Here is a 27801-nt window from a genome sequence, read left to right on the forward strand (position 1 = left end):
CCAATAAAAGTACTGACTAGCACTCCAGATCAGAGAGAATAGACTCTCTATATAGTTTAATGTAGTGATGGAGTTTGTAGCCTCAGGTCAAAAACAAGACAACTCAGACATTTTATGAACACTCTGTTCATACATGTTCTTTCCTATGGTGTGTGTAAAATAAAAATGAACCAGTGCTGTCTGGCATAAGCTGTGTGTGATCAGTTTCCATTTTCAACAGCCACACCAAACACATCATAGAAAAGTACTTTAAATGTTAAAGCGGCTATAATCAGTATTGTCATGTCAACAATAGATCTCAGGACTACTCTTGTAAAAGAGGTCACTTGTTGTGATGCTCCCACAGAGAGCTATCACCAAACTCTCCAGTTCACTCCAGCTCTAAGGAGCAATACAGTGTCTTTCAGCTCAGTGTTCAGGTTTTTTCCCTCCCCGCAGGCAGCTGTTTTCAGTGAAAAGGCTCTAAAAAGCAGCCTTACGCAACTTGTCCAGCACCGAGCAGAAAGGCAAAGTTAACGACTTGCTGGTGAACATGTAGCAGCTGAACAGTCAGATATTTCCCTCGGGAGTTGATAGAGAACAAAACAGAAATAAAAAGGAGAAACAATACTGGACTTACATTCATCAGGTGGGAAAAAAAACGCTTCTCCAACTAACTGACAATGTTGCTCCATATGTTTGAATTGTAGGCAAAAGAGGTCTCATTGATGTGCAGGTTTTCTCTAGAGCAGGACACAATTAACAGAGCTCAAAAGAGGCACATTTATCTGTGCCCCATTGCAGGTGCAACAGTCGGAAACATGACGACAAGCCTTACACAAACAACCTGCACCAAAAAGAGCAGACCTCCACGGTCAGGTCATATACTGTACTGTATACAGCATGTTGACAAATATACTGAAAATGTCAACAAATGATGATCTAAAGTTTTAGCTATTTTAAAGTTTTCATTTTCCATGAAGTGTTGGCTATTTTGGTAATCCCTGCATTAAAGGTATTGAGGCATATACCTTTAATTGCATGTCATCTCACAATCTCTCTCATTGTTTCTGGTCAGCTCTTTCTTCTATTCAATAAATGCAAAACTGTCCCAAATTTGAAAAGAAAAATTATATATGCGGTATTTCCATCCAGGTCTTAAACCTTTTTCTAAAAATCAGATTTTAACTTCAGAAATGGGTACAAAACTAAGACGTTAATATATAGATGACTTAGACTTGCTTCAAGGGTCTAAATTTTCTAAGTACGCATTGTTTTTTTCTCCCACTTTCTTTTTATTTCACATCTTGGAAAGACAACGAATACCCTTGACAGCAGGCACTCTGATGGTATATGGATGGTAGGTCATTAAAGGTAATCACCACTGTATAGCTCAAACTGATCGGGACAGCTATGTATAACAATGAGCATCTGTGTGTGAATTAAAGCATCAGCGTGAGATGGTCCTGTCTTAGAGGAGGTAGAAGTCAAACAGCTGTCAGGGGATCCAATTATGCTCATGTTTCTCTGCCAATGTAAGTCCCCACCCCCCTCGCCGAAACTTCCCTCTACACTCAAGTTAAGCCATCTCGCCTGCAGCATTTGTGAATATGTGAAAGTACTGACGAAGGAAGAGAACAAGGGTTGCATTTCTCCTTCAAGAGCAGTGCCCGGGTACCCTGGTGGCAGAAAGTCTCTCCCTGAAAACATAGTGAGAATCAAATACACAAAAGACCTTCTGTGCCTTTGTCACTGCTACTGTTTAAGAAACCCACCCCCCCTGCAGGTTGTCACAGCAGGTCCAAGATTTTAAGTAATAGTGACAAGAAAGGTCAATGAACTGAAAATACAAACAAATCCTTAATTAAAAGATCATCTGGCACACACATCTGGTATTTTTTTATCCATCTCCATGGGACAGAGCACATTAATCAACAGTGACAACTCAGCGGAGTAGATTTAAAGACTCAGATTTCTTTTTTTTTTTTTTTTTTCCTACCACGAGTTTCACAAAGTGTTCAGAAAAGATGGTTGCACAGGAATAAAAGTCTGAAACAACAGAGAGTTAATGGGAAACTCATGAAATTAAGTGGCATTCAGTATACTTAACCACATCTAAAGTAACCGCACCTGAAACTGAAGTGAAATTTACTTGTACACTAAAGCTACTTCCCACACATCACTGATGGAAGAGAGAGGGGCTTGCAACCAACAAGGAGAGTTAATGAGGAGCACAGGAACCCTTGACACACACACACACACACACACACACACACACACACACACACACAATGTGCTATATTATTTCAGTACCCCGTTAAAACTGACTGAGATGAAAAATACCAGCTGTTAGCTTTGGCCTAAGCAAAGACGTTCTGCAACACAATCAACTACACTGGGAAACTGATCCCGACATTAACCCTGCTACAACACGCCAGGGATTAAAATCAAATACTGTACAATTACCATCAACGGTGTCCTGTTTACCTTTTATGCACCACTCACCACTTGGCAAACCGAGCAGTCACAGGAACAAAGACCCGAACTTTTTAAAGCACCCACTTCAAAATGTACTGCTGCAAGATGCTTATGAGCCACTCAACATGACAGTCAGGTTTTCCTGCAGTTTTATAAAGCACAGTGAGCTTGTCTACACCAAACAAAGACCACCTCCTCCCCAACATCATAAAAAATTAAATCAAATATTGGCCTTAAGCAGAAAAAATATTTAATGAGCATGGCTGTTGTTTAGGATATCATGCAACTTAAATGATCATGAGATAAGGTGCATCAGGATCTAAGTGGCTTGCCACTTCTGCTTAACAATCTCCTGGGGGAACCCTAGATTTGTAAAACATGAGCCATTAATCTGAGTGTTTAAGATATATAATATTAGTGTTTTGACAGTATCCATCCCCTTAATTTAGCAGCAAGTCTCACTAATTTAAATGCAAAAAATATTTTACACAAATTAAATGCATTTAGATTACTACATTTGGAAATGATTGGTGTCTGGATAAAAGAGACTACACATGGTTGCATGCAACAGCCCCCCATGAAAGTAGCTGCTTTATATACTCACAGGCTAAAGAGATTACGCACTGGACAGGTCTACCTGTCACACTGAGATATGGGAGTATTTGCCCCAAAGCCAATTTCCACTGAAGGAATCTTGTATGTACTGTTAAATCCATAACACTAGCAAAACTTGAGTGTTTGATTTCAGTGGGAATATATTTTAAACTAGTGATAAATTATTGTTTATGGGAGAAAATGAGGTACTAATCTAGTAATGTTAGTGGCATAATGAAGGTCAGCTGCAGGTAAGCATCATGCCTTAATGACAAACAGGAATGTTTACTGTCATCCACATCTGATCCTAACGGCTTTGCCTGAGCTTTTCTTTGTGAGAGTTTCACATTCAGCTTTATAGCTCCAAAACAACCCTGTTCCTCTATAAAAGAAAAAAAAGCAACTGCCAACAAACAATCGTGTTTTTATATACAGAGTTGTTATTTGGCATGTTGGCCCATGACTTCAATGCTGACAAATTTACAACAAGTGCAGCACAACAGAGACTGGAGTGACAACAATACTCCCATCAGAACCACATCAGACACAGAGTCCATTCCACTGCAACATATCTTACATCTCACACATGTTTAGCAGATAATTATTAACTTAAGCATATTAAACTCACAAAAAGATTTCAGAGCAGTGATAAGCAGCAAATAAACACACAGTGCTGCTGGCAATAAGTGCAGCACCAGTAAATGGTTAAGCAGCAGTTCAACACAACAACTGTAATTATGATATGAAGAACAGCAAAGTAATGAAATGAAATGAAGCCCATTGATTTAAAGTAGAAATGCCTTTTCTGAGGCTCAGCTGCATATGAAGTGTGTGGACAAAATGTGTGCATTTATGTGACCACTGATTGTAAGCATGACAAAAACCATGTTGAGTTTAAGTCATTGGGCTTTGTGCAAGAAAACACTAATATTTACATCTCTAAAGCCAATGTACATAATAATTTTCCACCAGGATTGGAGTGAACCAACGGGAAATTCCCACAAAAACAGAACAACAACAACAACAACAACAACAGCAGCAGCAGCAGCAGCAGCAGCAGCAGCAGCAGCATATTCCAGAAAGGGTTTAGTGAAAACTGAGCTTGTTAGCCCTGAGATGAGGGATTGTGTTTTCCGTTTCAGAAAGAAAGGTAACTCAAACTCTCAGTCAATGGTAACTGTGAAACTAACCTGCTAGCAGGTTTTCTTTAACAAACCATGAGTTCCTCTCCATCTCCTCCCGCCTCCCTCCTGCTGAGTCTGAAGCAGCTGTTTGACATGGGGTGTCCTATTTTTCGTTTACTCGATCGATGTCGAAGCTGATTTAATTCATGGCTGTGTGTCAGGTGAGGATTTTGACAACCTCAGTAGATGTGCTATCATTCCCTGATGAATTTTCTGATGTCTTTCTACTGCATTAATGTGCAGGTACATTTGATTTGACAATCCCATCCACCCTGCACATGTCCAGGATGGAGGAGCTGTCCAAGGCATCATTTGCCAGAATCCCTTCACAGATTAAACTACCACCGCAGTCAAAAAGTACAAATCATTCACATTTCATTTCATCTTTTTTTAATTTTTTTTATTTCCTACAAATACAAATGCAACAGTTAGTAATAATATTTTATATTGTTCCAACAATTAACTGGCGTTCCCGCTATTCCATTTCAAGATGTGCCTTTCCAATCAGTCGCTCCAAGTACACCATTCATTATTTATTGTCATCACTTCAGTGTACAGTTCAAACTCTAAATTCTACACAAGAATGTAAAACAAATGAAGTGCGGAGAGAACTATCAGTAGTTACCATACGTAATTTTAAGTGTATTTCCCTGTAGGCCTCTCTGAATTCCTGTCTGTAGCAGCAGACGTATATTCATCATCATCGTTATCCTGTGAAGAAGAGGAGTTCTGTTTCAGTAGATTTTAAACCACTATATTTGGCAAAATCTCTAGAGCATTGAGTACTTACAGCTGCAAGGAGCTCTGTAGTGGTGCGAGGCTCAACAAGGCAGATAACACCATCAGTGACTGTTGGGAGAAATGAAAAACTCAAAAAAAAAGGAAATTTTGTATGTATATAAAATTCCTTACAAAATACACACACACACACACACCCACCTCTTATGCTGGCACTTGTATTCTGGGGGTGAATGGCTCAGATGAGCTCCCTCCAGGGATGCCTTCAGCCACTGGTCGCACAGTGATTTGGTTCAGAGCCAGCTCTTCTGCCTCTGGGTCTTTCCATGCCAACTCACTAAGAATTAAGAACTTTTCCAAGTCCCTGTCATGGATTTTCTTCAAAAAAATTAATCAAAACTTTTTTCTTTTAAATTCATGAGATCTTGTTTCTCACTGGATTGGGTTGAAATTTGTACTGAACATCCAAGAAACCCCTAGTATAATTTGCCACATGTATTAATGTAAACAGTTGTTGCTGAATGTTTTACAGTAATCAAATTCATAATAAAAAATAAATGATTTTTTAACCCAAACATAAAGTCTTTAATTTTCAAAAATGAATATCTATCACATCTAGAAGTTACTTGGTCCTGAATAAAAAATTGAGTGCCACATAAAACCTAAATAGGGCTGAAACCCCCACTTTAAGACATTTTGACTGTATATTTTCCCAAGAAGAATCATTTTAATTTCATTGAAACTTTTCTGTAAAAGGTACTTATATTCATTGCAGATATATAAAGATTTAAAAAGGATGTTATATTACTCCATTATCATTTAATAATTGCAAAAACAGGTAATTTGTTGTACTTTTCACTGGCTGTTGCTATTACATTCAGTGGTTTTACTTCAGAGGTAGATATTTGTACAATTTGGACTTTAAGAGTTTCTATCTCGGTGTGATACTTAACTCCATGGGGTGAAGGACAACCTTTTTTTCCCCCCCTTAGCTGGTTTCCATAGTGATTGGTAGTGTCAGAGCTCCATTCATGATGGCTTTGCAGTAGTCCTCACTAATGGCCCAACTCAGAGGTGAATTAACTAACTAGGATCAGCTGTTCTGGAACCGAAATCTCATCGTTTCTCATCTCAGGGTTCGTCAGCACAGAGTTCAGGGTTAGGCTCACAGTTTGTCAAAATTGCTTTCTGGAATAAGACCCAGAAATCCAATCAAGAGTTAAATATGCCTTAAAACCAATTCAGCCAATAACACTCATAATCCTCAAATCATGAGTAGGCATCCCACCACTATTTAAGTCAATTAACAACATGAAAGCAGAAAAATGCACATGCTAAAACAACCCTTAAGAAAAATTCAACCAGTACAGGAAATTAATGCAAGAGTCACATCAACACAAACATTGCATATGGGAATATCCGGCAGCAAAAACAGCAAAAATCAGGAGCCAGCAGAACAACAGCCAGCAGCCTCACGGCACACAACAAAGCCGAGACACAACGACCTGCAGGTTCGTACAAAAAGCAGAAACTTACCTTGATGAAGTGGAGAGGTGATTTCGTACTTGCTGTGGTCCCCAGCTGCAGACATAACCGGAAGGAAAACTCCGCTCCCAGCTTGCAGTGACTCTTGGAGGCCCGCAGCTGCCATGATTAAAGGCTAGCTAACAGAGTGCAGAGCAAACAGTTTCTCCACAAAGTCTTCTGGAACCACACGTCGGCGGGCGAGTTTGTTTAAGTCCATGTACATGCATAGTAGCAGCAAGAGTTTGCAATGCGAACAGCATACTTATCAGCAGTGTAGCAGTAGTAAAATAAAAATTAAAAAAACAGCGAGCGAAGTCTCCTGTGGTCGCCATTTTTTTTTAAGGTGCGTTTGATAAATTCCAGCCAGCTGAGTAGATGGCGTCATCAGTGCTCCCACCTGATTGGTTAATCAATTAATTGGTCTAACTCTTCCCTCCCACACCTGTTATATTGTTGTAAATCTTGAAAATATTTGGGTCTGAAAATTGTTTATTTTTAATGATTTAATTTATTTGCTTTTTATTTCTCTGTTCTTTATTGTTCTTCCTCTGTGTGTTGTAGAATAGAAATTATAGATTAGGGCAAATAATAATGATAATAACAATTATTGCAGATTAAAACTAAAAACTGTAAAAAATAAAATAAAAATAAATTAAAAAAAATATATATATGTACAGTATATATATATATATATATATATATATATTTATTTTTTATTTTATTTTATTTTTTTGAATAGCAAGTACAAACTTATTAGCAGACTACAACAAGTTGTCCAAACACTACTGTAAACAAGTGAGTGGAAGTTTATTCCATAAAGTGCAGTGGGTTGTAAGGCACAGAGGCTTAAACTGATGTGTACAGCCATCACTGTCAATGGATGCAGTGGATGCAGGCAGGTGGTATTGTCTGTGGGGCAGGTTGAGCTGGCAGTTGCAGCCTGTTGCAGCCTGGCAGAGGAGGCCCTGAGGCTGCAGATACCTGCATTGCTGAATCACTGAGGTGCTTGGGTCAGTTGTTATTTAACCCGTAGAATTGAATTTTTTTAGTTTGTTTGTTTGTGTCCTTGCCTGTTTTCTTGGGGAATGCCTGAATCGAACCAGCGATCTGGTATGTCATATGTTTGATGTCTCAAATCTCTAGGCTACCCCCAAACTTCTTCAATTCTAGTGGAGGTTTAAAAAGGCTTTAAAGGGCTTCCAAAAGATACCAAATATGCCAGACTGAATTTGGAGAAAATGTGTATAAAATGATGCAAAAATCGCTTACAATATTCTTATTTCTTTTAATGGTGCAGACATAAAAAATCAAGTAGTCTTAGGTTTGACTATATGGCTCAGTATAAACATGATAAAGCTTCAGACGTGATAGACTGTTTGATAGTGTGGAAATAGATTATTCCTTGGGCAAAGTGAACCAACCTGCTGTTAGAAGTGCTCCTAGTAAAATGTGTATTTTGAGGAGCACCAGTTGTACAATTTTCTATAGAGGCATCTCCACATTCCTCAACATTATCCATAAAATGACTCTACTAAACCTGTGTTCTCTGAGTAGCAACCTGCAGCACTCTAAAATTGCAACGGTGAAAATCTTCAACACATATTTGACAGTTTATGATAAAAGAGCTCGGCTTCCTTTCAAGAGAAAACCTTTTGCACTCCATCTCCCACGTTTCCAAGTTAATGACAGTGTCACGCTACTTCGTGCGCTTGGCAGGCTGTTACCCACCCATCGGCTCTGAAGCACGTAACCTCATTAGTTAGTGGACTATGTGCAAGGTGTACAGAGGCTGTATAGTTTGTAATGAATAGAGATGAGTAATGCTACTCAGTTTCATTTATATGACAAGAAGGGAAATGCCTCTGCTTAAAGGCATTCCCTGTCAATGATAACACAAAAAAAGTAATTTCTGAATCTAAGTCTACCTACTTCTCCTTAAAAACGTCATCTCATATTTTTTTCAAAATTAAAGGTGTCCATATTCATGATGGACACCTATGAAGCCCTATATATCTCATTAGACCCGGGCTCCTGGAAGTTGTCAGAGAAGCCGCTGATGGGACGAGGAATGTCTGAACCTCCTGATTTCTCCTGTAGCACCTGTGTCTGTTTAGTAAAATCAAAGAACAACAAACATGATACTATAGAAAAAAAAGATAAGAATTTATTCTGAAATAACAAGACAAAATCATGTTTGTTTCACAATCATACTTTATTTGAACAGATTAACAACCAGTAGATAGTGAAAACCAGGAAAACAAACAGAGAATGAGGTTTCTCTTTCATACTGAGATCAGCAGCTTTACGTTTGTGGGTTTACATGTTGTTGAGCGTTTATGATCCAGATCCATGAAAAGCATTGACTGAGTTATACAGCACCTCTCAGTGTAGGACACGTTTTCACCTGTGGCCTCTCATCAATGGCAGAACAACATTCCTCTGCCCTGATGTTAAATATTTTGACTCTGCCCTACAGTTAAACACAGGTAAACACACCTGGAGGTTACTGGTCTAACGTGCAAGCAGTTGTGATGGAAACAACATATTAAAGAAAGATAGTGAAAGGTGGCAGAGCTTCAACTGAAAATGATCCAAAAAGAAAAACCCTCATCAGAGTTTTGGTTCAACCTTTATTGCTGTCGCACATCGCTTCCTACAAAAGTATGATCCGCTCTGCAAACAGAGACAAATTTGGAAAGAAGAAAGATTAAGAGAACCATAAGAAATATAAGTAGCTTCTAAATCCAGTATAATATTCATTCAGCCTTAACAACTAATGTCATTTAAAGTGCTTCAGATTAGAATTTTAAAATTAAAATTAAAAAAAGCTTTAATTGCTTTTTTTCATTTGCATAAAAGGTTACTAAAAATATAGTGTAGCGTTCCCTCAACTTTTTGCTTCAAACAATATTGCACAGTTTTCTGGAGACAGTGCTTAACAACTGAAAACAGCTCATACTGGAGATTAGGTAGTGATAAATACAGTGACCTTGCATAATATATGAAGAAAATCTGAAAAGCTTCACTACGGTTTGTGCTTTATCTGTGAACACTTTAAACCTCTACGTGGAAATTCAGCTATGATGAAAATGACAACTGTAACGCTTGAGTGGTGGATCAATGGACTATGCTGTGTCTGTTGCTGCTTGGAGAACAAACATACCAAACCACAAGTCAAGTACAGTTAGAACAGTAGAGTTACTCCGGAAATAAACAAACAAAAAAATGCCTTTTCAAGCTTTGGATTTTACTTTTACTCTAACCACGATCAGGACAAGGTAGAGGTGGCGAAGAAGCAACTCTCTATTTAGGGTTTTGCAAATGCACCAACAGATGTTTTTGGCCACGAGCTGTAAACACCAACACCTTATGAAGCTGATATTCACATATGTTAGAAAACAGTATCTTACAGTATTTACTCATTCAGCAGATACGTAGCAGAATTAGCATTCATTTGCAGTCAAGTTTGGGTGCACTTCCAATCATTTCTCTGTTTGGCTCTCCACTAACTACTGAGGGAAATATCTGGCTCTTTAGCTGCTAAATGCTCCACTGTGTTCACCAGCTAGCCACTGACTTTATTTGTCTCTCTGCAGTATGGTGCTGGGCAGGTAGTGCACAGTGGGTTTACCAGAGCTTTTTTTGCTAAGACGCTTAAATGTTCCACAGAGCTGAGGCAAACTAAGAAGTTAGGTGATAATCATCTCTGGGTTTGTCATTACAAGCAACTCCTTTTACATACACATAGTCATTCCATCCTTTGTTAATATAAAAATATTGCATATAGCAGCTTTAAAGTAAAATTAAAAGCTTGAAAAAGTAAATATGCCTTTTTTTTCTTTGCAGTAACCCTGCTTTATGTTCTAAATATCAGTGGAAGTCAAGTAACGTGTCTTAGTTGATGTGCATCATCATTGTATTGCAAGAAAACATCTTCATAGATAGACAATGTGCCAAGATGCAGTTCTGTGCCATTCAGAGTAGTAATGTAGGACAACATGGACCCTTTGGTAACATTTTTCCTGTTGTGTAATGCAGCTTAATTACTCTTCTCACAAGTCTTCTCACAAAACAAAGTGGATCAAGAGCCTGTAGTAGAAGTGATCCAAGTCGGTGCAGAGAGTTTTCAGCCCAGTTGTGATTTTGTTAAAGCATAGCTAGCCACACTGATTGGCTTGACTGCTAAACTGAGCAGGGACATTGATTTAGAGATATGGTGGCACTGCCCTGCTTTCCCTGGCATGGGTTTGCCTTTGGCCTGTGGGCAGACACATCTCTCTCTCTCTCTCTCTCTCTCTCTCTCTCTCTCTCACTCTCACACTCACACACACTCTTCCAAGAATGAAACACTGGCAGCCAGAGGTGGCTGGAGATGCTCATTTACACACACACACGCACAGACACATACACATACACACACAAACAAACAGACATAAACAGGGGAACACACAACAGGCAACATTGATTTCCTGTTTGGCATTACTAAGCAGTGAGTGACACAGCTGTGGGGACCAGGCTATTCTCTGGACAACAGTGCACACAAACAAAGTATGCTATGGCCTCCGTCTCCCTCTCTCATTCACACCTTCATGATATTTTACAGACAAACATTCAGCTTATCTTGATCATCGCGCTTTCACTACTTCATCACTACATCTCTTAATCTTGTCTCTTTCCTGCTGCTCCATCTTATTGTCTCTAGCTGAGCATCTTTCCCATCCTCTGTATGTATCTTTCGGTCCCAGTTTCCGTTTTCATTAAAAGAAATGAGTTTTTCTTGGCTTCACGGAGCGCTGTTGACTGCTTGGATGCTTCAGCACAATGTTGAGCCATCCAACAGGTAAACATGTTTTATCAGCCACATGGATCCACACTCAGAAACGCACGCACGCGAGCCTCTACCTATTTCCAGGGTAATCTGAATCAGCCATTTTTATTTAGCTACAGCGGACAGATGGATCAGTGTGTACTTGGAGAGCTCATTTTGTGAGAGCTACCAAAACAACACTAACACACTTTTATGCACTTTGGTTTAAAATTCAACGTGTGTGTGCATGTTGCCGCACTCGTGCGGCCACTGGGAAACCTGACGTGATGTGTGAGCTCTGTCTGAGTTTGTGTCTCTTTGAGTTTTGTCAGAGTTCCTGTACATGTGCGTCTATGTGTATGCATGTGATGTGAGTGTGTGTGCGTGTGTGTGTGTGTGTCTCTCTCTCTCTCTCTGTCTCACTCTGTCTATATAGGGTGCATTATTGGACGCAGTAGACCGGACAGTGCCAGAGGCGTACACCACGCGGTCACGCGGCGTGACAGAGAAGAGAGCAAAGTTGCTGTCAGAAGGCCTTTTTAACACACTGCTGCTCTCCGTTAGGGGACATTTCGGGAACATTTGACTGCAAAAGGGTTCCGCAAAGGAGAGATAAACACAATTCTCAAAAACTCCCAGAGAAACACCTCTAAAGCCCCGAAGGCTCCCTACCTGAAAATACCGCGCTAATACCTTTGATGTTTCCAAAGAGATGTGCAAGAGAGCGAGAGGAGGAGAGAGACGGGGGGAGGACGGACGGCAACAGCTCAAACACACACTCACACATACACATTCAGCAGGCAGCAGCTTCCCACGTCTAATGAATCCCTGTTAGCCGATATATCCATGTGTGGGTTATTGAGGGAGATAGTTCAAGGAGGTCAGCGCGCATTGCAAAAACGTCCCTCTTAACAAGTTATTTAATTTGCTCCAAAATTCTCTTTTCTTAAATCAAGTGTCACCTTTCCCTCCTGAATTTGACTTGTTTAATATTCTTGCATTAAATTGTGATGTCTTAAAGTGAGGCAACCAACATGGAGAGTTCTCAGCACTTCTGAAACACAATTATTTTCACTGGAAACAAGTGACATTTCCTCACTTTTTTTTTTTTTTGTGTGTTGTGATTGTCTTTTAAAGGACTATGATATCCAGTAAGGTATTAATTTAGCTTTGTTGCATGCTGTCTGCTCTCTCGTCAGACTTCCTGTTACTCTTCACTATTTTCTATCTAAAAATGCACAAAGTAACCTCCGAAAGAACAGACACTTCAGAGTGTTGGAGTACTTTGTGTGTGTTTGTGCATGGCTGTAAGCGAGCCCACATTGTGCCTCAGCTCACATAAGTGTGTGAGTGCTTTATTACACTGCTCTTTTCCACATTATGTGAGCGAATTCCTCACTTGCATACTACTGTTTTTTCCTAATCATACCTGTGCCACCAGCATGATATTTCCATCTGGGCTGCATTTACACAGAACATTTGCGACCCCTTCGGCTAATATGTGAAGGGTTCAAAGTTTCACTCAGATTGTAAGTCTAGCAAACTGACCTAGAAACATGTATAAATCTACAGCGTGGAGCTGCTTTGCTCTTTGTCCCTCACCTCTCTGTATCTCCCTCTCTCTCTCACAAACACTCATTTATACAAACACATATTTTCATTATGGAAGTGACAGCTCCAGAGAGCTTTGACGAATTTGCTTTTCAGCCTCTTGCCCCTATTTCACTTCTACTGTTATTTTATTCTTTTTTTTCTTTATTTCTCACTGTTTGTTTCTGCCTCCATCCCCCCCTGGGCTTTCTATTACACAGCAAAAGTCACATTTATGTCACCTCAGTGTTTAAAACCAAACGCACCTGTGTGTCAGGAGGGCACAGATGTGTAAGGACGAGTGAACTTAGACTTTAAATGTGGTAATAGCCAGCGGGTTTTACAAAACAAAACAAAAGGCTGACTTCTCTGAATGGAAATACTCTTTTTTTCTTGCATCAGCAGCATTCACGAGCATGTGCAAAGCTAGTTAAGTCGACATGTTTTTCTCACTGTGGATTGTTGTGAAGATCATGATCCTGTTTCATATTATATTCCAATCAGTCAGTCGGGCAGTTAGAAATGATACTGTACAGCAGTCACTGACACAGGTAGTCCCTAAATGGTCCATATGGGTTAATGTACTCTGTGTATGTTCTTTCAACCAAACTGTTACTATGGCTGGGGGGTTGGGCAGGGGGGGTAATAAATATCAATGTCAGAGTGATTCCAGTTTTAGGTTTTGATGGGTGTAGTTAAGTTCCTTAGGGAATCTTTGGCTTGGGGAGACATGATCGACCCAAAGGGATAAGGATCTTGGCTGACCCGGGGTCTTTGAGCGTCCCCTGGTCAGGCTCCACTAGGCTGGACTTGGCGCACTGTGTATCCCTGCAAGGGTGTGATGCTCTGAATGGCTGAAGCAGTGAAGTGCGACGTAGACTCGGAGCCTGCACCTGGGGTCCAGCGTTAAAGCAGGGAAGGCCTCTAGACGGAGGGGGCAGCTGCTTGGTCCGGTTAGTCAGAGGCCCTAAGGAGGACCCCAGCTTCAGAGAGGCAAAGCCACCAGTGCCCCCTGGCTTGAGTGCAGGGAGAGAGATACGCTTTTGAAGGCGAGGAGGCTGCAGCATGCGAGGGCAAGACGAACCAGCAGATCTAGGGGTGAAAGAGTTCTGCGGCATCACGGCAGGGGCTCTCCACTCATGCTGTGCTGCAGACTGAGCTGCCGACGCTGGGCTGTCTCTAGCTTTAACCCCCTGTGGAGCCCCAGAGCCCAGGCAGTGCAGGTGGGTGCTGAAGAGATGACTCAGCTTGTCGGGGTCTGCTGGGCTGGACACATCTGCCATAAGGCCTTCAAGAGGACGGTCAGCATCTATATGGGTTCCTTCATCTGATCTTCTCCTTGTCAGGTCACTGTGGCCCTCGGTGGGGGGAGTTTTTACTATTTTTCCCTGGTGGAGGTGCTCGTTGAGGCAGGGGTTGAAAGGCTGTAGTATTTGAGGCTGCAGAAAAAAAGAAAGATATTTCAATAATATACAAAAACTGGTATAAAAGAGTCACGGAGCAGTCAGTGCATAATGAGGTAAGACTCAGTTGTTTTATCATGTCCCAGAAATGGCTGGTTTTAAAAAATGTCACATTTTTTGGTATCTTTGATCCCCATGGAATCCAGGCTTTTGAATATTTTTAAAACTGCAAAGGAACTACTGAATCAAAAAGCAAACTGAAAATTTTGACTTGTTTATTTACACTTTAATATCACAGCCTATTTCCACAGCCAGTTGCTGAACTGTTCCTGGAGTGGGAGAGGCAAAGTCAGAGAGGAAGCCCTGATTCAGCACTTAAAAACAAGCAGAGGAGAATAACCTTGACATGCAGAGTGCCTGGAATCCACTGAAGTCTTTGAGTCATTTTGTGATTGGCTTCAAAACAATCACACTGGGCTAAGATGCCTGCTGTCTCTGCAAGAACGTGCTGAGCCGTTAACCACATGAAATTTAGACCAACCATGGTGTTGTCCTACACTAGGGGACATTCAGGGTACTGTATGCACGTAAATTCATTAGCACCCGTACAATCTAATGTAATCCTTTTAACAGCCTTGCAACAATTACTGTCTTAGTGAAACTTATTATGTTCCATATTTGTTGTGAGAGCGACCTCTGTGACACAGACTCAACAAAAACTCATTAGACTTAGCATTTGTTTCAACACTCCTGTATTAAATTGGTTTAGACTGTACGACATCATTTTCATTTTACAAGAGGAACCACTATATTCCCAGGGGATGTATTGTACCATAAGATAACGTTAACCTTTTTACAACAACCATTCTCGACCACATTTCCAGATAAGCAGCCATGAGCACTTATTGGTCAATCCAACCACCAGTAAGAACAGAGTTGCTCAGATCAGGAAAGAAGCTAATATTGAACTTCATATGAATATCTTATAATATCATATGAGTCAATTTTCTTAATGTGTATTGACCTCAACATCTCTAAAAATATCTTTTATCTCCTGTTAGCCTACATTGTTTGAGACTTGTTCTGAGGCAAACTGATGGCAACACTGTCAGTTTTTAACATCAGAATTTAGAGGACTGGCTTTCTCTATTCATGTTCTGTGAGCGGAACCCTTAAGAATCTAAGTCCACCTGGGATCATCTAAAGCTGCTAAAAAGCATGAACTTCATTTCATCAGAAACATAGACTCTCAGAGGATGTGAATACACAGTATAGCTGTGCAGGTCAGGCAGCTCTGCCTGCTTCTACCATCGGTCATTTGTATTGCGAGTGGGAGTAGATGTCCGAGGCCACAGCTCCATCTCCTGGTCCCCTGCCACAATGCGTCCATTATCCTCTTATAAAACCCTCGTCCATCTCTCAGGCTCAGTTTCTTGTTACATGTTTTTCAAGATAGTAAATAATGATTTTAGATTTCAAAGTTTATAATTTGAAAACTCCTAAATAAAGAATGTTTTTGTTGCTTCTTACAATAGCTCTGATTAGTCTGCCAATCCAAGCATGAGCATGTTATTAAGTCTTTTATTTAGCTGTGTCATATGTCTCACTCTATCACTATCATGATTCAGTCTGAGAGAGAGAACTCTGAATCCAGCTGCTTGAAACAAAATACAAAAATTACAGTTTATGTCACCAAAGTTAATCATCAAAATGAATCATAAAAAAGCTGAATGGCATTATTAATATGATCTTATTTCCTGTTTTGTTCCCTTCTCATTCACAACACAACAGAACACACTGAGGCCTTGTATATTTTTCAGTGCCGTTCATGGTAAATATATAGACTGAAACATCCATAGTCATAAAAAAAATCGAACATATGTGACACTAATTGCGAGGCTTGCAATGAGTGCATAAATGTATAGCTGGCGCAGTTGGAAGAAGCCAGTGACAGCGACGTGTAGCACATATATATTTATATATATAAAAATATTTGCATCTACAGCTGTCTGCTACAGACACTAATAATTACCAGCAACCACTTTGAGCTCTTCACTGCACTGCCAAGACGTAAACATCTCAGCTCTGTAATGACGGCTATCATTGTAACAGAAAATCACCAGTCTAACAAAGAAACGTGCCAATTTGAGGCACCTTGGAGATGTCAGGGTCCACCATAGCCATCCTCAGCTGCAGCCTCTCTCACCATGAAAAATGGTATGCGATTAGAAAAGCAACATGCAGGAATATAAATAAGATGCTAATAACATGTAAACAATCCCCTTAATTCCTAGGGGAAGACATTGGGAGTTCAGCACATAAGCAGATGAGAGCGGCAATATGGTGGCACTTCATTTCAAAGCCATATTAGACTTCATACTATCATTTAATATAGGTGGTTGTGAGAATGGCAATTTGGATTGTGTTTGAAATCAAGCGGTGGAAAGAGTGTGACAGCAGAGGATGTGAGATTACTTGTCTTTGCTTGCTGTGCTTAACTGCCTTTGATATTGAAGTTAAAATGAAGGCGATCACACAGGACAGCAGTAATATGGATTCATATGCAATATCACAAGGTTATTCTTAAACGTTACTCCTTTCAATACACTTCATCCAAGTCTTTCAAGGTGAGGACTGTGAATTATAAAGCATCCATTCAATCAATAAAATATAGTAAACCATATCCACACACAGAGATTTACCAATGCATGCATAACACTTGCAATATATGTAATTGGTTTTGGATGGGACAAATGAAAAAGACACCAATGTAAAACAGAGAATAACCTGAGCACCATAACAACATTAAACTATTTTCAAAATCCAATTAAGAATGGCAGGTAAATTAAATATGAAAAAGAAAGATCACAACTAAAACAGTATCTTTGTGAAACTCTCATTTTTTAAGAAGAGCAGAGCGAAGATCCACGAAGGAATACACAAATTAAAAACTGAAAACCCAACGCAGAGCATGCAAACACAGATGTAAAAGGGCATGCTTCTCTCTTCCCACGTGACACCAAACCACAGCTCAGCGTGCAAGAGCTGGGGTCAGTGAGGGCAGCATGTTGACTTCATGTTAAAGAAAGGATTACTGTACCACGCTGTGTCAGTGAAGTACTGCACTAGGTGCTCCACTCCTTGCCATAGGCATTACATGTGGGGAGGCAAATGTAGAAGAAGAACATGGGAGATTCATTTTCAGGTTTTGTTTGAGCGACTGTGCACAGAGATGAGATGAAGAGAGAAACGGGTTAAAAGACAGGGATGGAAGGTGGAGAAAGATGAGAGAGAGAGAGAGAGAGAGAGAGAGAGAGAGAGAGAGAGAGAGAGAGAGAGAGAGAATAGGCGGTGGGTACAGACATGTAAGACATGGGGTTAAGAAATTTAAAAATCCAAAATTAATACGCAGTCCATGCTTGCAAGAAAAATGTCACACATTAGTTCAACAAACACACCAATTCAATACAAAATATAATTATCGCTGCCTCCATTCATGGGACGCGTGTGAAGAGTCCAATTTCTTCTAAAATTCGAGAATGGGCAATTTCTAATTTTGAAGACCTTTATTGCCGGCAAGAGCTCTTTGCTAGTTTGTTTACAGCCGGAGCTCCCTATGGGGGGTCAGACCATTAGTGGTTTATCCAGTGAAACAAAACTACACTTGTTTTCCAACCCTCCATTGCTTCTCATCTTATATCTAAATATGACTGCATACCAACTATATTCTAGCATGCTAGTGTCATTACCTCTTTCCTCCTACTCTTTTCCTCCCACTGTACAGATCTTCTTTTGATACTTTTGTGTTTGGCTTAATTAGACCAACCTATACTGGTAGGAGAAAATGCACGCTGACTGAATGCTGGGTCGTACTCACATACAGTATCTGTCAAAACAGTCTATAAACATGAGTGCACTTGATATTGAAATAACCTGAGATACAAAAAAAATAACACCTGTGCGACTTTTCACCTTCCTTCTTGATGCAAAGCGAATCCCCACCGGGATAGCTCAAAAGAGCACAGCGTGGGTTTGCTTCTTTATTTTTGATCTTCACTCTCTCACATGTGCATTTTCTGAAGTCTCTTTACTGTTTGTCATGCTCTTTATCTAGCTCCTCTACTTGCCACTTCATCAGCGCTACATCATACAAAAGCTTTGTTGTGGGATTCACTGAGATAGGTGAGGTTGTTCTCACTGAACTGTCATTGTTTCTGCAATCACATCTTCTTCTCAATGACATCAAACTGTTTTAGTTGATTGAGAAATGTTGCAAAATGAATTTTTAAAGCCAAAGCAAAGATTATGTTATGGTCATGTGTACTATTTGTTCAAGAACAGAAGATACATCCTCTGATAGGAGGACAATAATATTCCTTATTTCCATTATATATTTCCACTATTACCACTGTAGGATATATGATTTTTAAATTAACGTCTGAGGGAAGTTTGAGGAAGTCACCAAACTTAGCTGCTTCTGTCTGAACACAGCTAATAAAGGGGAACTGAAATTTTTATGGGGAGCGCAGGAAAAATACACCAGATAATTAATTGTTAATGGACAAGAAGTCAGACTGCTTTTAGTAAAACAAACAAGAAAAACTACTTTGCATGTTATTAATCTTGTTCCAAATTAATCTGAAAGTAAACATACAGCACAAACGGTCCTGTAATTGTGCAGTGAAAAAACACTGCTGCGAACTGGAACAAAGAGATCTCAGTGGTTTAGAGGGGTTTAATTGGAGATACAGTCAAACTTTTTCAGGCTATTTACAGACCCCCTGGATATGTTGTGTTATGAAAAGATGGAGATGAGGCAGCAAAGGATGTTAGTGACTCACTCTGTCTGCGCTGGGGCATGCTGGTACGGGTCAAGCCCTGGTGCTGTGCCTGCCACGGGGACAGCAGCGGGGTGGGCAGCACACCCTATGCAGAGAAAAACACAAAGGACAAAAGGCATGACGTACCAGAACACACACACACACACACACACACACACACACACACACACACAAGCAAGCTCACATGGTAAAAACACACTCACAAGCATGAACACAGTGTTAATGAGTATGGATATGCCAATTAACGCAGCACGCGAAAGCGTACACAGGGAAACATGCACACGCACACTGATGCACAGAGACTGTTACACCATGTCAGTGTTAAATGTGTCATTCCTTAAGGTCTGTTGCAAAAATCTGGATACGGACTTCAAACTACAAATGTACTGAGAGAGGTTAAAATAGCATGGTACCTAGAAATGTTCAACACAAACACACACGCCCACAAAAAAGACACTTATAAGTTCTCCACCAGTAACTGTATGAGACTGTTAATAGGGAATTGTTCAGTATCCAAATATGAACATGAAGCAAAACACTGCTTTCCATACCTTCTGCCATTATAATGAGTATATTTGCTAATTTAGAGTTTGTAAAACCCAGGAGATTATTTTCTCACTTTGTTTGGCACAATATTAAAGTATACTCATTATCCTATAAAACATCTGCTACCTGGAGACTTCCAATCGCCTTTATGTTGTTTCTCCCTAGGCCACTGTGGAAACCGTTTTTCCCTCTACTGTGTAATTGTTATACTTTTTTTTACATAAATCAAATCCATTAGCACCTTCCCGAGTGGCTGGCCTACACTCTATTGTAGAGCACTCCATCATAGGCATGGCCAAAAACAAATTGATACCAGAAAGTTAAAATACCAAAATACTACCATACAACTTTTCCACCCATCACTGTGAAAGCTGACAGGATTTTATATGCTGGGGGGGGGGGGTTCACCATTACTGGTTGCGAATTTGATGTACATCTGATATGCGGTCTGAGGTCTTAGGTTACACAGTAAGACAAGGATTATAAATCTGTGGTTACAGTATAATTAATTACAGAAAGTGTAAAATCCGTCGTAGGGTAATTTCAGCGTTTAGCTGAAGCACAATCTGACTGATGCCTCTGTTTGTGTGACTCATTGTGACTACTAACAAAACAGTGCATTTCTGTGTGAACACTTTAACCAGCATCTGTGATTGTGCACACAAACATCTATCTTCAGGTTAAGCAATTCAAAGATCCCTGGCCCTGATTGGGAGAGTCAAAGTGAAGGAGCAACAGGGCCATCAAGTGAAGCAGACTGACAGACTAAAACCTTATGAAATGCTACTTCTTTCTTCAGACGCGGTGAGGGCCGCCTCTCAAATTCAACTCTAATAGAGAAAAGAGAGGCACTGAATCTGTCAGGGGGAAGAAGAAAACAGAGAGACATAAAAGACAAAAAGGGGAAGGTATCAACTTCCCAGCAGGTCCAGCCCAGGCTGTTTTAGAGCCCTCCTAGTGCGAATGCTTGAGGAGAGAGGAATGAGTTCCACTGATCTACTCTCGTCCATGTCCTTCCTTGAACACCAACAACTGTTTCAGCAGGAGGTCTCAGCAGAAGCCTCCTGTTGAGGCTTCATTTGCAGAGAGGAAAACCTTCGGCAATGAGAACAAGTGGGCGTGTTGGAGGGCTCTTGAATTATCCTGACAGTGTCTGGCAGCTTTATTAGACCTCCGCAGCAGCTTAGCCTGTCAATTTTTTACAGTTCTTCCATTGCTGTAAAGGCTCTCCAATGAAAGGCTAACAGAGCTTCACAAGGGCAGGGAGACAGAAATTGGGAACATATAAAAGTTTTTTCATATTCCATCAATTTAATCAAAACTTCTTTTATTATTCGCCCACCAGCACAGAGACCTTGGGTTCAATACCTGGTAGTGGTACTTCCTGCTTGGTTCTCTCAACAAACAAAACTGTTCAGGAGTGAAAAGCAAATGAGTGTTCTCTTCTTTGTTGCTGCACTCACAACTCTTTCTGATTGGTCAGGCCTGTACAGCAAGGATACCTTACACCAGTTAGAGTTTGCAGTGAGAATAAATAAGATATATATGTATATATGTTCAACTTCTTAACAAGCGGCATCCAGTTAAATCTATGATCAAACTTCACATTTATGTAAAAGCACAAAGCCACAAGATTTTATTAGTGTAAAGCAATTTAAGAACCCAATGTGACTGTGACAGTAGTTGTCTTTGTATTTATAATAAAAGAGCATTCGGGACAGGACTGTGATTTTTTTTTTTTTTTTTTTTAAAAGAGAGATAATAACCCTACATTAGCATGTTTGTGCCAGTTTACAGTACTTTTTGAGTACCTTTTTGACTGTATTACTCCATAGAGTTGCAATTCAGAAGAGACCAGGATCATGTGTGTTACCAAAAGCGTTATTTATTTATTTAATTATTTTGGTTTGTATTTTTTAGGGCTTAAAGACTTGCATGTGGCAAAAGAGCTTGGTGGTAGTGAAACTCAACATCAAATGACAACAGTATTTAGAAGAAAGCATGATGCTGTGTCCCTGAAACGGCCTCTCTCTGCTTCAATCCCCTAATCTGCTACACAGAGCTGCTTTAGGTTGCCTGCAGCTAATACCTCAGGTCAGGCCACATTGTCTTACTTCACTGTGTTTGGCAAATTAAATCCTCACCTGTCCAAGATGACTCAGCTGTGTGAGTGTGTGTTAATGAGTGTGTGCGTTTGTAAGTAGGTGTGTGTGTGCATTTGTGATGACGTGCCTGTGATGCAAGGGGGCAGACAGCAGGGGATGTGGATCTGAGAGGATCTGTTCAATCCTCCTGCCTCTCTCTCCCCTATCCTCCCCCCTCTCTCTCTGTGAGAGCAAATTGATCTAATCACAAGTGAGGTAAAAAGCAGAGAGGTAATGTCAAAGAAAGACAAAAATACAGGGAAACAAAAGCATCGCTGAAGCAAGCAAGAATGAAAAAAGTGACAGAGCAGGGGTGATAAAAAAGACATAAAGGGATGTGCAAGAAGACAAGAACAGACGAAGAAGAGGATGTTTAAAAGGCAAAGAGGGAGTGGGAGGGTAGCTGTAATTATCCTCTCTGTCTGCCACTGATGAAACACTGCCTATTGTGTTGCCATTGTTTCACTGCTGCTGCTCATCTGCATGTTTGTTTATCTGGGTTATTAACAAGGTCGGCTCCCCAGTCCTCAGTCTGCTGAACTCATTGTTCAGTCACACTGAGTGTGCCCCGCGCACAAATACCAGAGATACATGTGGCACATCCCACACACACACACACACACACACACAAAAATTCAGACAATCAGGGCCTCTCCCTCTCTCTCACACACACACACACACACACACACACACACACACACACACACACACACACACACACACACAGAAACACAAACAGATACACACAAACACAAGGCTGCATATTTTTCTATTGTGCTACGTCTGAAATTACTAAATCATATTGCTCATATTTTATTTGCTGTGAGCGGCGGAGGAAGTACAAAAAACATTTCTGCTGCTGTGATTGCTGCTGTGGGAGCTTTTCAAGAAGATTATTTGTCTCCAAGTGACATTTAGGTAGTTTCTTATGTCACACTACATGTACGTCTTGCTGCGACAAGTGTGTCCAATATTTGTCTGCACCTTGCATATTGACAGTCATATACTCAAACCATATTATGAGACTTTTCTTTTTTCCTGAGTACGCTTTTTGGACTCAAAATCGGATTGTAAGCAGATTAAAAAGGGAAGCTGCGGGAGCTGGTGTCCAAAGCAGTTGGTTGGGATATGTTGCCAAGGCTTTCCTACAGGCTGTGAAGAAGCTAGGAGACGAGAACATCCCTGCTCTCCACAAACAGTGAAATTGATTAAAGCAGCTTACAAAGCAAAAGAGAATACATCAGCTGCTTGAAGATGCTACATGTATAATGATCTATACACCAAAAAGTAAATGTTCTTGAATATCCATATCAGAAGGTCATAAGCCATGAGCTTATTCTTTTGTTAAACTCTTCAGTTTACAGTACAGTGAGGTGGCAAGTTGTTGGCAGGGCTTGACTCTAGTTCTTCCAGCACCGGGCTGTACATTTTACCCTCTGGGCTACTGATAAGGCAACTCGATATCAGCATTAAAGCTATAAAAAGATTACAGCTTATGGCCTTTGACATCAGTATTATTCGACACTGATCCTTCCAGCTTGGCTTAGTGCTCAAAAATACTATCAGAGGGAAAGAGCTACTCTACTGCTGTGATACAGCGGCACAGTAATTGTCAGAAGAGAGGAAAATCAACAGAAGAGAGCAAGAAGTAAAAAACAATGAAGATGACATCACTTTATGCATTTGTGTGTGTGTGTGTGTGTGTGTGTGTGTGTTGGAGGGTTACCACTGAAAAGTGAAATAATTTAGATAAGAAGAGTAGGAAGCAATGAAAGTGTGATATTAGTGTAAGAAATGACAAGGGTGACTGTAGTCAGAGAGGCAAAGTAAAAAGAGAAAACATTTTGAAATATTGTGTAAAAAACATGACAGGTAGAAGTGATGCATTGTGTGAGGAACAATGTGAACCCAAGCTAGTTGAAGGTGCTAAAACTGTCAGTGTGATACCAAGAGCTTGGGTGCCATCTAAAAGCAAGAAAGATGGAGAAAGACACGTCCGTTTCTCTGTTATTTGTTTACTCTGTGCTCTCTTTTCCTGTTATCTTGTCAAAAAAAAAACCCCACAAAACTCACAGGTAACATTTTAGAGGAACTGCATGCTCCAAAAAGTTAAATGTCACTAACATAATGTGTTTGTCCCCACAATGCTGCAAAACACAGTGCAGGAAATAGTTTCCACTGCAGTGATGAAATAGCAATGTAGATTAAAGGAAGAGGAAAGGGAGCATGGCAAATAAAGAAATGTCTAAAAACAGGAGTATACTGAAGAATAAGAAACAAGACTAGATAAAACATAGTATATGGCTGGACCGCAGACCGCTGGAAAGAACTGACATCATTGCATCATATTTGCATTCTGCCTAGTGTCAGCCGTGTAATATCTGAAATACACAAACTTTAATTATTTCAGGTGTAAGTAAGATTTATAGTTTAAATAAGATGAATAAAAAGTGGTGTTAAAATCGTGCCTGGAAGCAAAAGAAATAATATTCACCTGTTTGAACAGCCATAAACTATTAGGGCTCCAGAATCTAAATATACAGATGTTCTTTGGAGGAAATTCCTCAAGGAAAGATTCAGCTCTTTTCTTCCTTTGTGAGTTTTGGCAGCACCTTTCCTGGTGCACTGTGCTGTTTACGATATAGCGCCACCACACTGACATAATGTCAAAATTGCAGTTACAAGTGGCAGAAATGCAGAGTGCAGCATTTATTAGACAATAGTATTTTCTGTGAAGTCACCCATCAGAATTTGTTGAGACCTAGAGGCAGCATAACATTATGCCATGTTCAAGAGAAAGTCAGAAGCGACGGAATTTCATATTTTGTTTCTCACACAGCGCAGAGCCTCCGTCTGGGTCACAAACTGTTGCTCCGCAACGTCTGCCACTCACTGAACAGAGTAGACGCAGAGAGAAAGTCTTTAGATTTGTCAACAGTTGCTTTTTTGAAAAAACAAACAAAAAAAAGTTGCTCAAGCGTTTAGAAAAGTCGGTTAATCTGGCGACAAATGCACTAATTTGGCAACACTGCTTGTTTGCACAAAATCATTTTTGAAAGAGCAACGACCAACGTGGAAACTCCAACCCTCGGCCAGCTGACCAATCGTGAAACTTGATCACTCCACTGCTCTGTTTTGTGTTTTAGTGTGTTATTATACACTAGATACTCCAGGTCACAGACAGATGTTCCCGACATGGAGATGATTCCCACCGAGAACAGCAAGCTCCGGTTTGATAGTTGCCATAGCAACTGTTAAACCATATGCTTTTGTGTTAAGCAGGGATCTACTGTAGTTATTGAGCTTGCTTGTTTTGTCCTTTGTTTTTCCCTCTCTAGCCTGTAGCCTAGTTTTTAGAGAATATTTCCGACAGTGTTCAGCAGCCTACTGCTGGGCCTCAATTCTATTATTTATTATTACAAATAAAGAGATACAAAAATACATCTTTTTGGTATCTTTTATTTTTTATTCTAATCTTTTCTTGATGTAATCTCCTTATACTGTTTATTTCTGCCTTTTTGTGCGGGAGTGTGTGTGTGTCACCCTTTTAGCTAAAAGCAGGTCAATTAGGGGAGTGTTTACTAGGCACCCTGCCTGTGGCACTCCTGCTATTGAATCAATACTTGGCTGCCACACAGCGTGCTATTGTGGCATGATACACACTGAACACCTATCCATCAATCTTCCACCTTTCTCTCTCTCCGTCTGCTTCTTTCCACCCCTGAATATTTCTCTCTTTTCCTCCCACCCTCCCCTACTCTACTGTACATTATCTCTTCCTCCATCACATACATTAACACCAGCCTCGCAGATCCCTGTTCAGTGTAAGAGCTGGGTTTTAAGTGTGTGAGACAGAGAGACAAGCCCACTGACAAGCTAATAAACTGTATTCTATAGAGAGGGCAGGGTGTAGTCATCTAACATTTGAGACATGGCTGGCCAGAGAGAGAGGCAGCAGATAGCTTATTACACAATAACAGAATATTGTATCATTTATTTTATTTTTAACCTGGGCTGCTTTTCCTGTTTCCCCTATCATGCTGGTTAAAAGCTTGTCACTCTGTAAAGCAGTCAAATCCAATCAAGGGAAACACAAAAAGGCAAAAACAAAAGATTCTGAATGTGTGCCCCTCTCAATACAACACCCATAGTGAAATCAGACCAACCTGGATTCCACTTTTAAATCATAATCATGAAACAAAAAAAACATCCACATGGTTGTCAAAGATCAAATTTTAAATGATCAGTTACAAACTCTTGAACAAAAGATGAGCAATATCTTCTGCACTTGGCTGATTTATATTCATAAATAAAACTGTTGGCATTTAAGTTTAACATTTCCAAGCAGAGGCAAGGGAATATCGTATCTTCTCTCTCTGATTCAGCAACATACTGCACATGTGCTGGTCACCAGTGCATCCTGACATGAATGTTAAGCTGTGATGTGCACTACTGCACCAGGCAAGCGCTGATATACAGTAAGATCGTGATCATTGCTGAAATAAGGTGAATCCCACACATTTTATGCTTGACCTTTTTCAGATTTTAAAAATCCTGCTCTGCAATACAAAGGCTGAAAGAGTGCACTTCTTACAGGATGCTGTTATCGGTGCAATGAATGTTTGGACTCACAGCATGGCTGGGTGGTCTCCAGTATGTCTGGGTGGCCTTGTCATAGTGATGCTGCATCCGTCTGTCCATCTGTCTGTCACTCTGACGTAGTGAAGAGAGAGACCTCTGGTGGTGGCACTGACACCTGACCTGACGTCCTTGAGCAGGCTGTGGGGGCAAGAATAAACGAATCAATGAAAGAATTCACAATAACACAATAACAGAGTGTTGAACCTTTTATTTTATCTTTAACCTGGGCTGCTTCTTTTTCCTCTTCCCCTGTCATGCTAGTTAATAGCTTGTCACTCTGTAGAGCAGTCAAATCCAATGAAAATACAGCAAGGAAACAAAAAAAAACCCCAAAATTCCCCTCTCAATATACCAACCAGTGCAATTAGACATTTTATTCAACTTTTAAATCACAAGTGGCTTACTTATTTACAATAGGAACAGACAAAATCATGAAATTTGTAATTCAAGTAAGATCTGTGAGAATTCTTTGTTGGGTTTAATATCTCGCATTTACCAGTTGTCAACGTGTAGAACCGAAGCAGTAAAGACAGCAGGGAAAGCACCCACATGGTTGTCATAGGGAGTAAAAACTTAAAAATATAATTTATAGTCACTTTAACAAAAATAAATAAATAAACGAATAAAACTGGTGGCATTTCAAAATTAATTAATCTTTTCAAGCAGGAGTGATGTAATATCATCTATGATTCAAATGTGGAGGAAAACTGTGAGACAGCAGACTATCACAGCTTTGATTAGAACTGACAGGCATGATTGCCAAATCAGAGAAAATCAAGCCCAGGTTGTAAATGGCTGGAATTATCTTTATGTGAAAATTGAAAAATCCTGCAGTAAATTGGACTTACTGACATTTACTTTACACACATCTTCACTCAATATAACCTAATTTTTCATCAATTTAAATGTTTCCTTATCGACCACTTTCACTCACTCGTCTTTTTTAAACTCAAACTTAATCCAAAAGTGAAAAAGAATATCAGAGCGACTAATGACGTGCACTAAATCATTCTGTAAGCTTTAATACTATATGTCACTTTGTCTCTCTTATATGTGAATAAATAGCAGCGAAACTTGTACTTGGCTGCAAAGACTACGGCAGAATCCAACAGAAATTGCTTGTTTTTGCCAGCCTTGGTGGAAACTTTAATGCTGCTCAAACAAGAAGAGTGTATAATCATGAGCAGTCTGCCTCAGCAGCGGTGCAAGCAGCATCCAAAACTTCATTCTGTCAAGTAGGACCAAGAAATCAACTTTCTATCTTTGATATCTCAAGTTTTCTCTCTCCCATTATTTCATTTTCTCTCCCATTCACTGCTCTCAGCCCTG

General features: G+C 40.1%; 1 protein-coding gene across 3 annotated transcripts in view; it reads right to left on the reverse strand.

The window, feature by feature from the left end:
* Positions 1 to 8693: 8693 nt before the first annotated feature.
* ccser2a (coiled-coil serine-rich protein 2a) overlaps positions 8694 to 27801 on the reverse strand; it is a 53448-nt gene continuing 34340 nt past the window's right edge. For 2 of the 3 annotated variants that reach the window (XM_023418116.2, XM_087177083.1), the window contains exons 9-10: positions 26464 to 26610; positions 8694 to 14336 (exon numbers count right to left, since the gene is read on the reverse strand). In XM_023418116.2, coding sequence (XP_023273884.1) covers positions 13602 to 14336; positions 26464 to 26610 — 882 coding nt within the window. In that variant the 3' untranslated portion in view covers positions 8694 to 13601. Of the gene's footprint in view, positions 14337 to 19141; positions 19227 to 26463; positions 26611 to 27801 lie in introns of all 3 variants that reach the window. The other variant, XM_023418117.2, reaches the window with a different exon arrangement.

Source organism: Seriola lalandi, unplaced genomic scaffold, assembly GCF_002814215.2.
Source record: "Seriola lalandi dorsalis isolate HSWRI2012SDOR001 ecotype SW California unplaced genomic scaffold, Sedor1 jcf7180002054580, whole genome shotgun sequence".
NCBI lineage: Eukaryota > Metazoa > Chordata > Actinopteri > Carangiformes > Carangidae > Seriola > Seriola lalandi.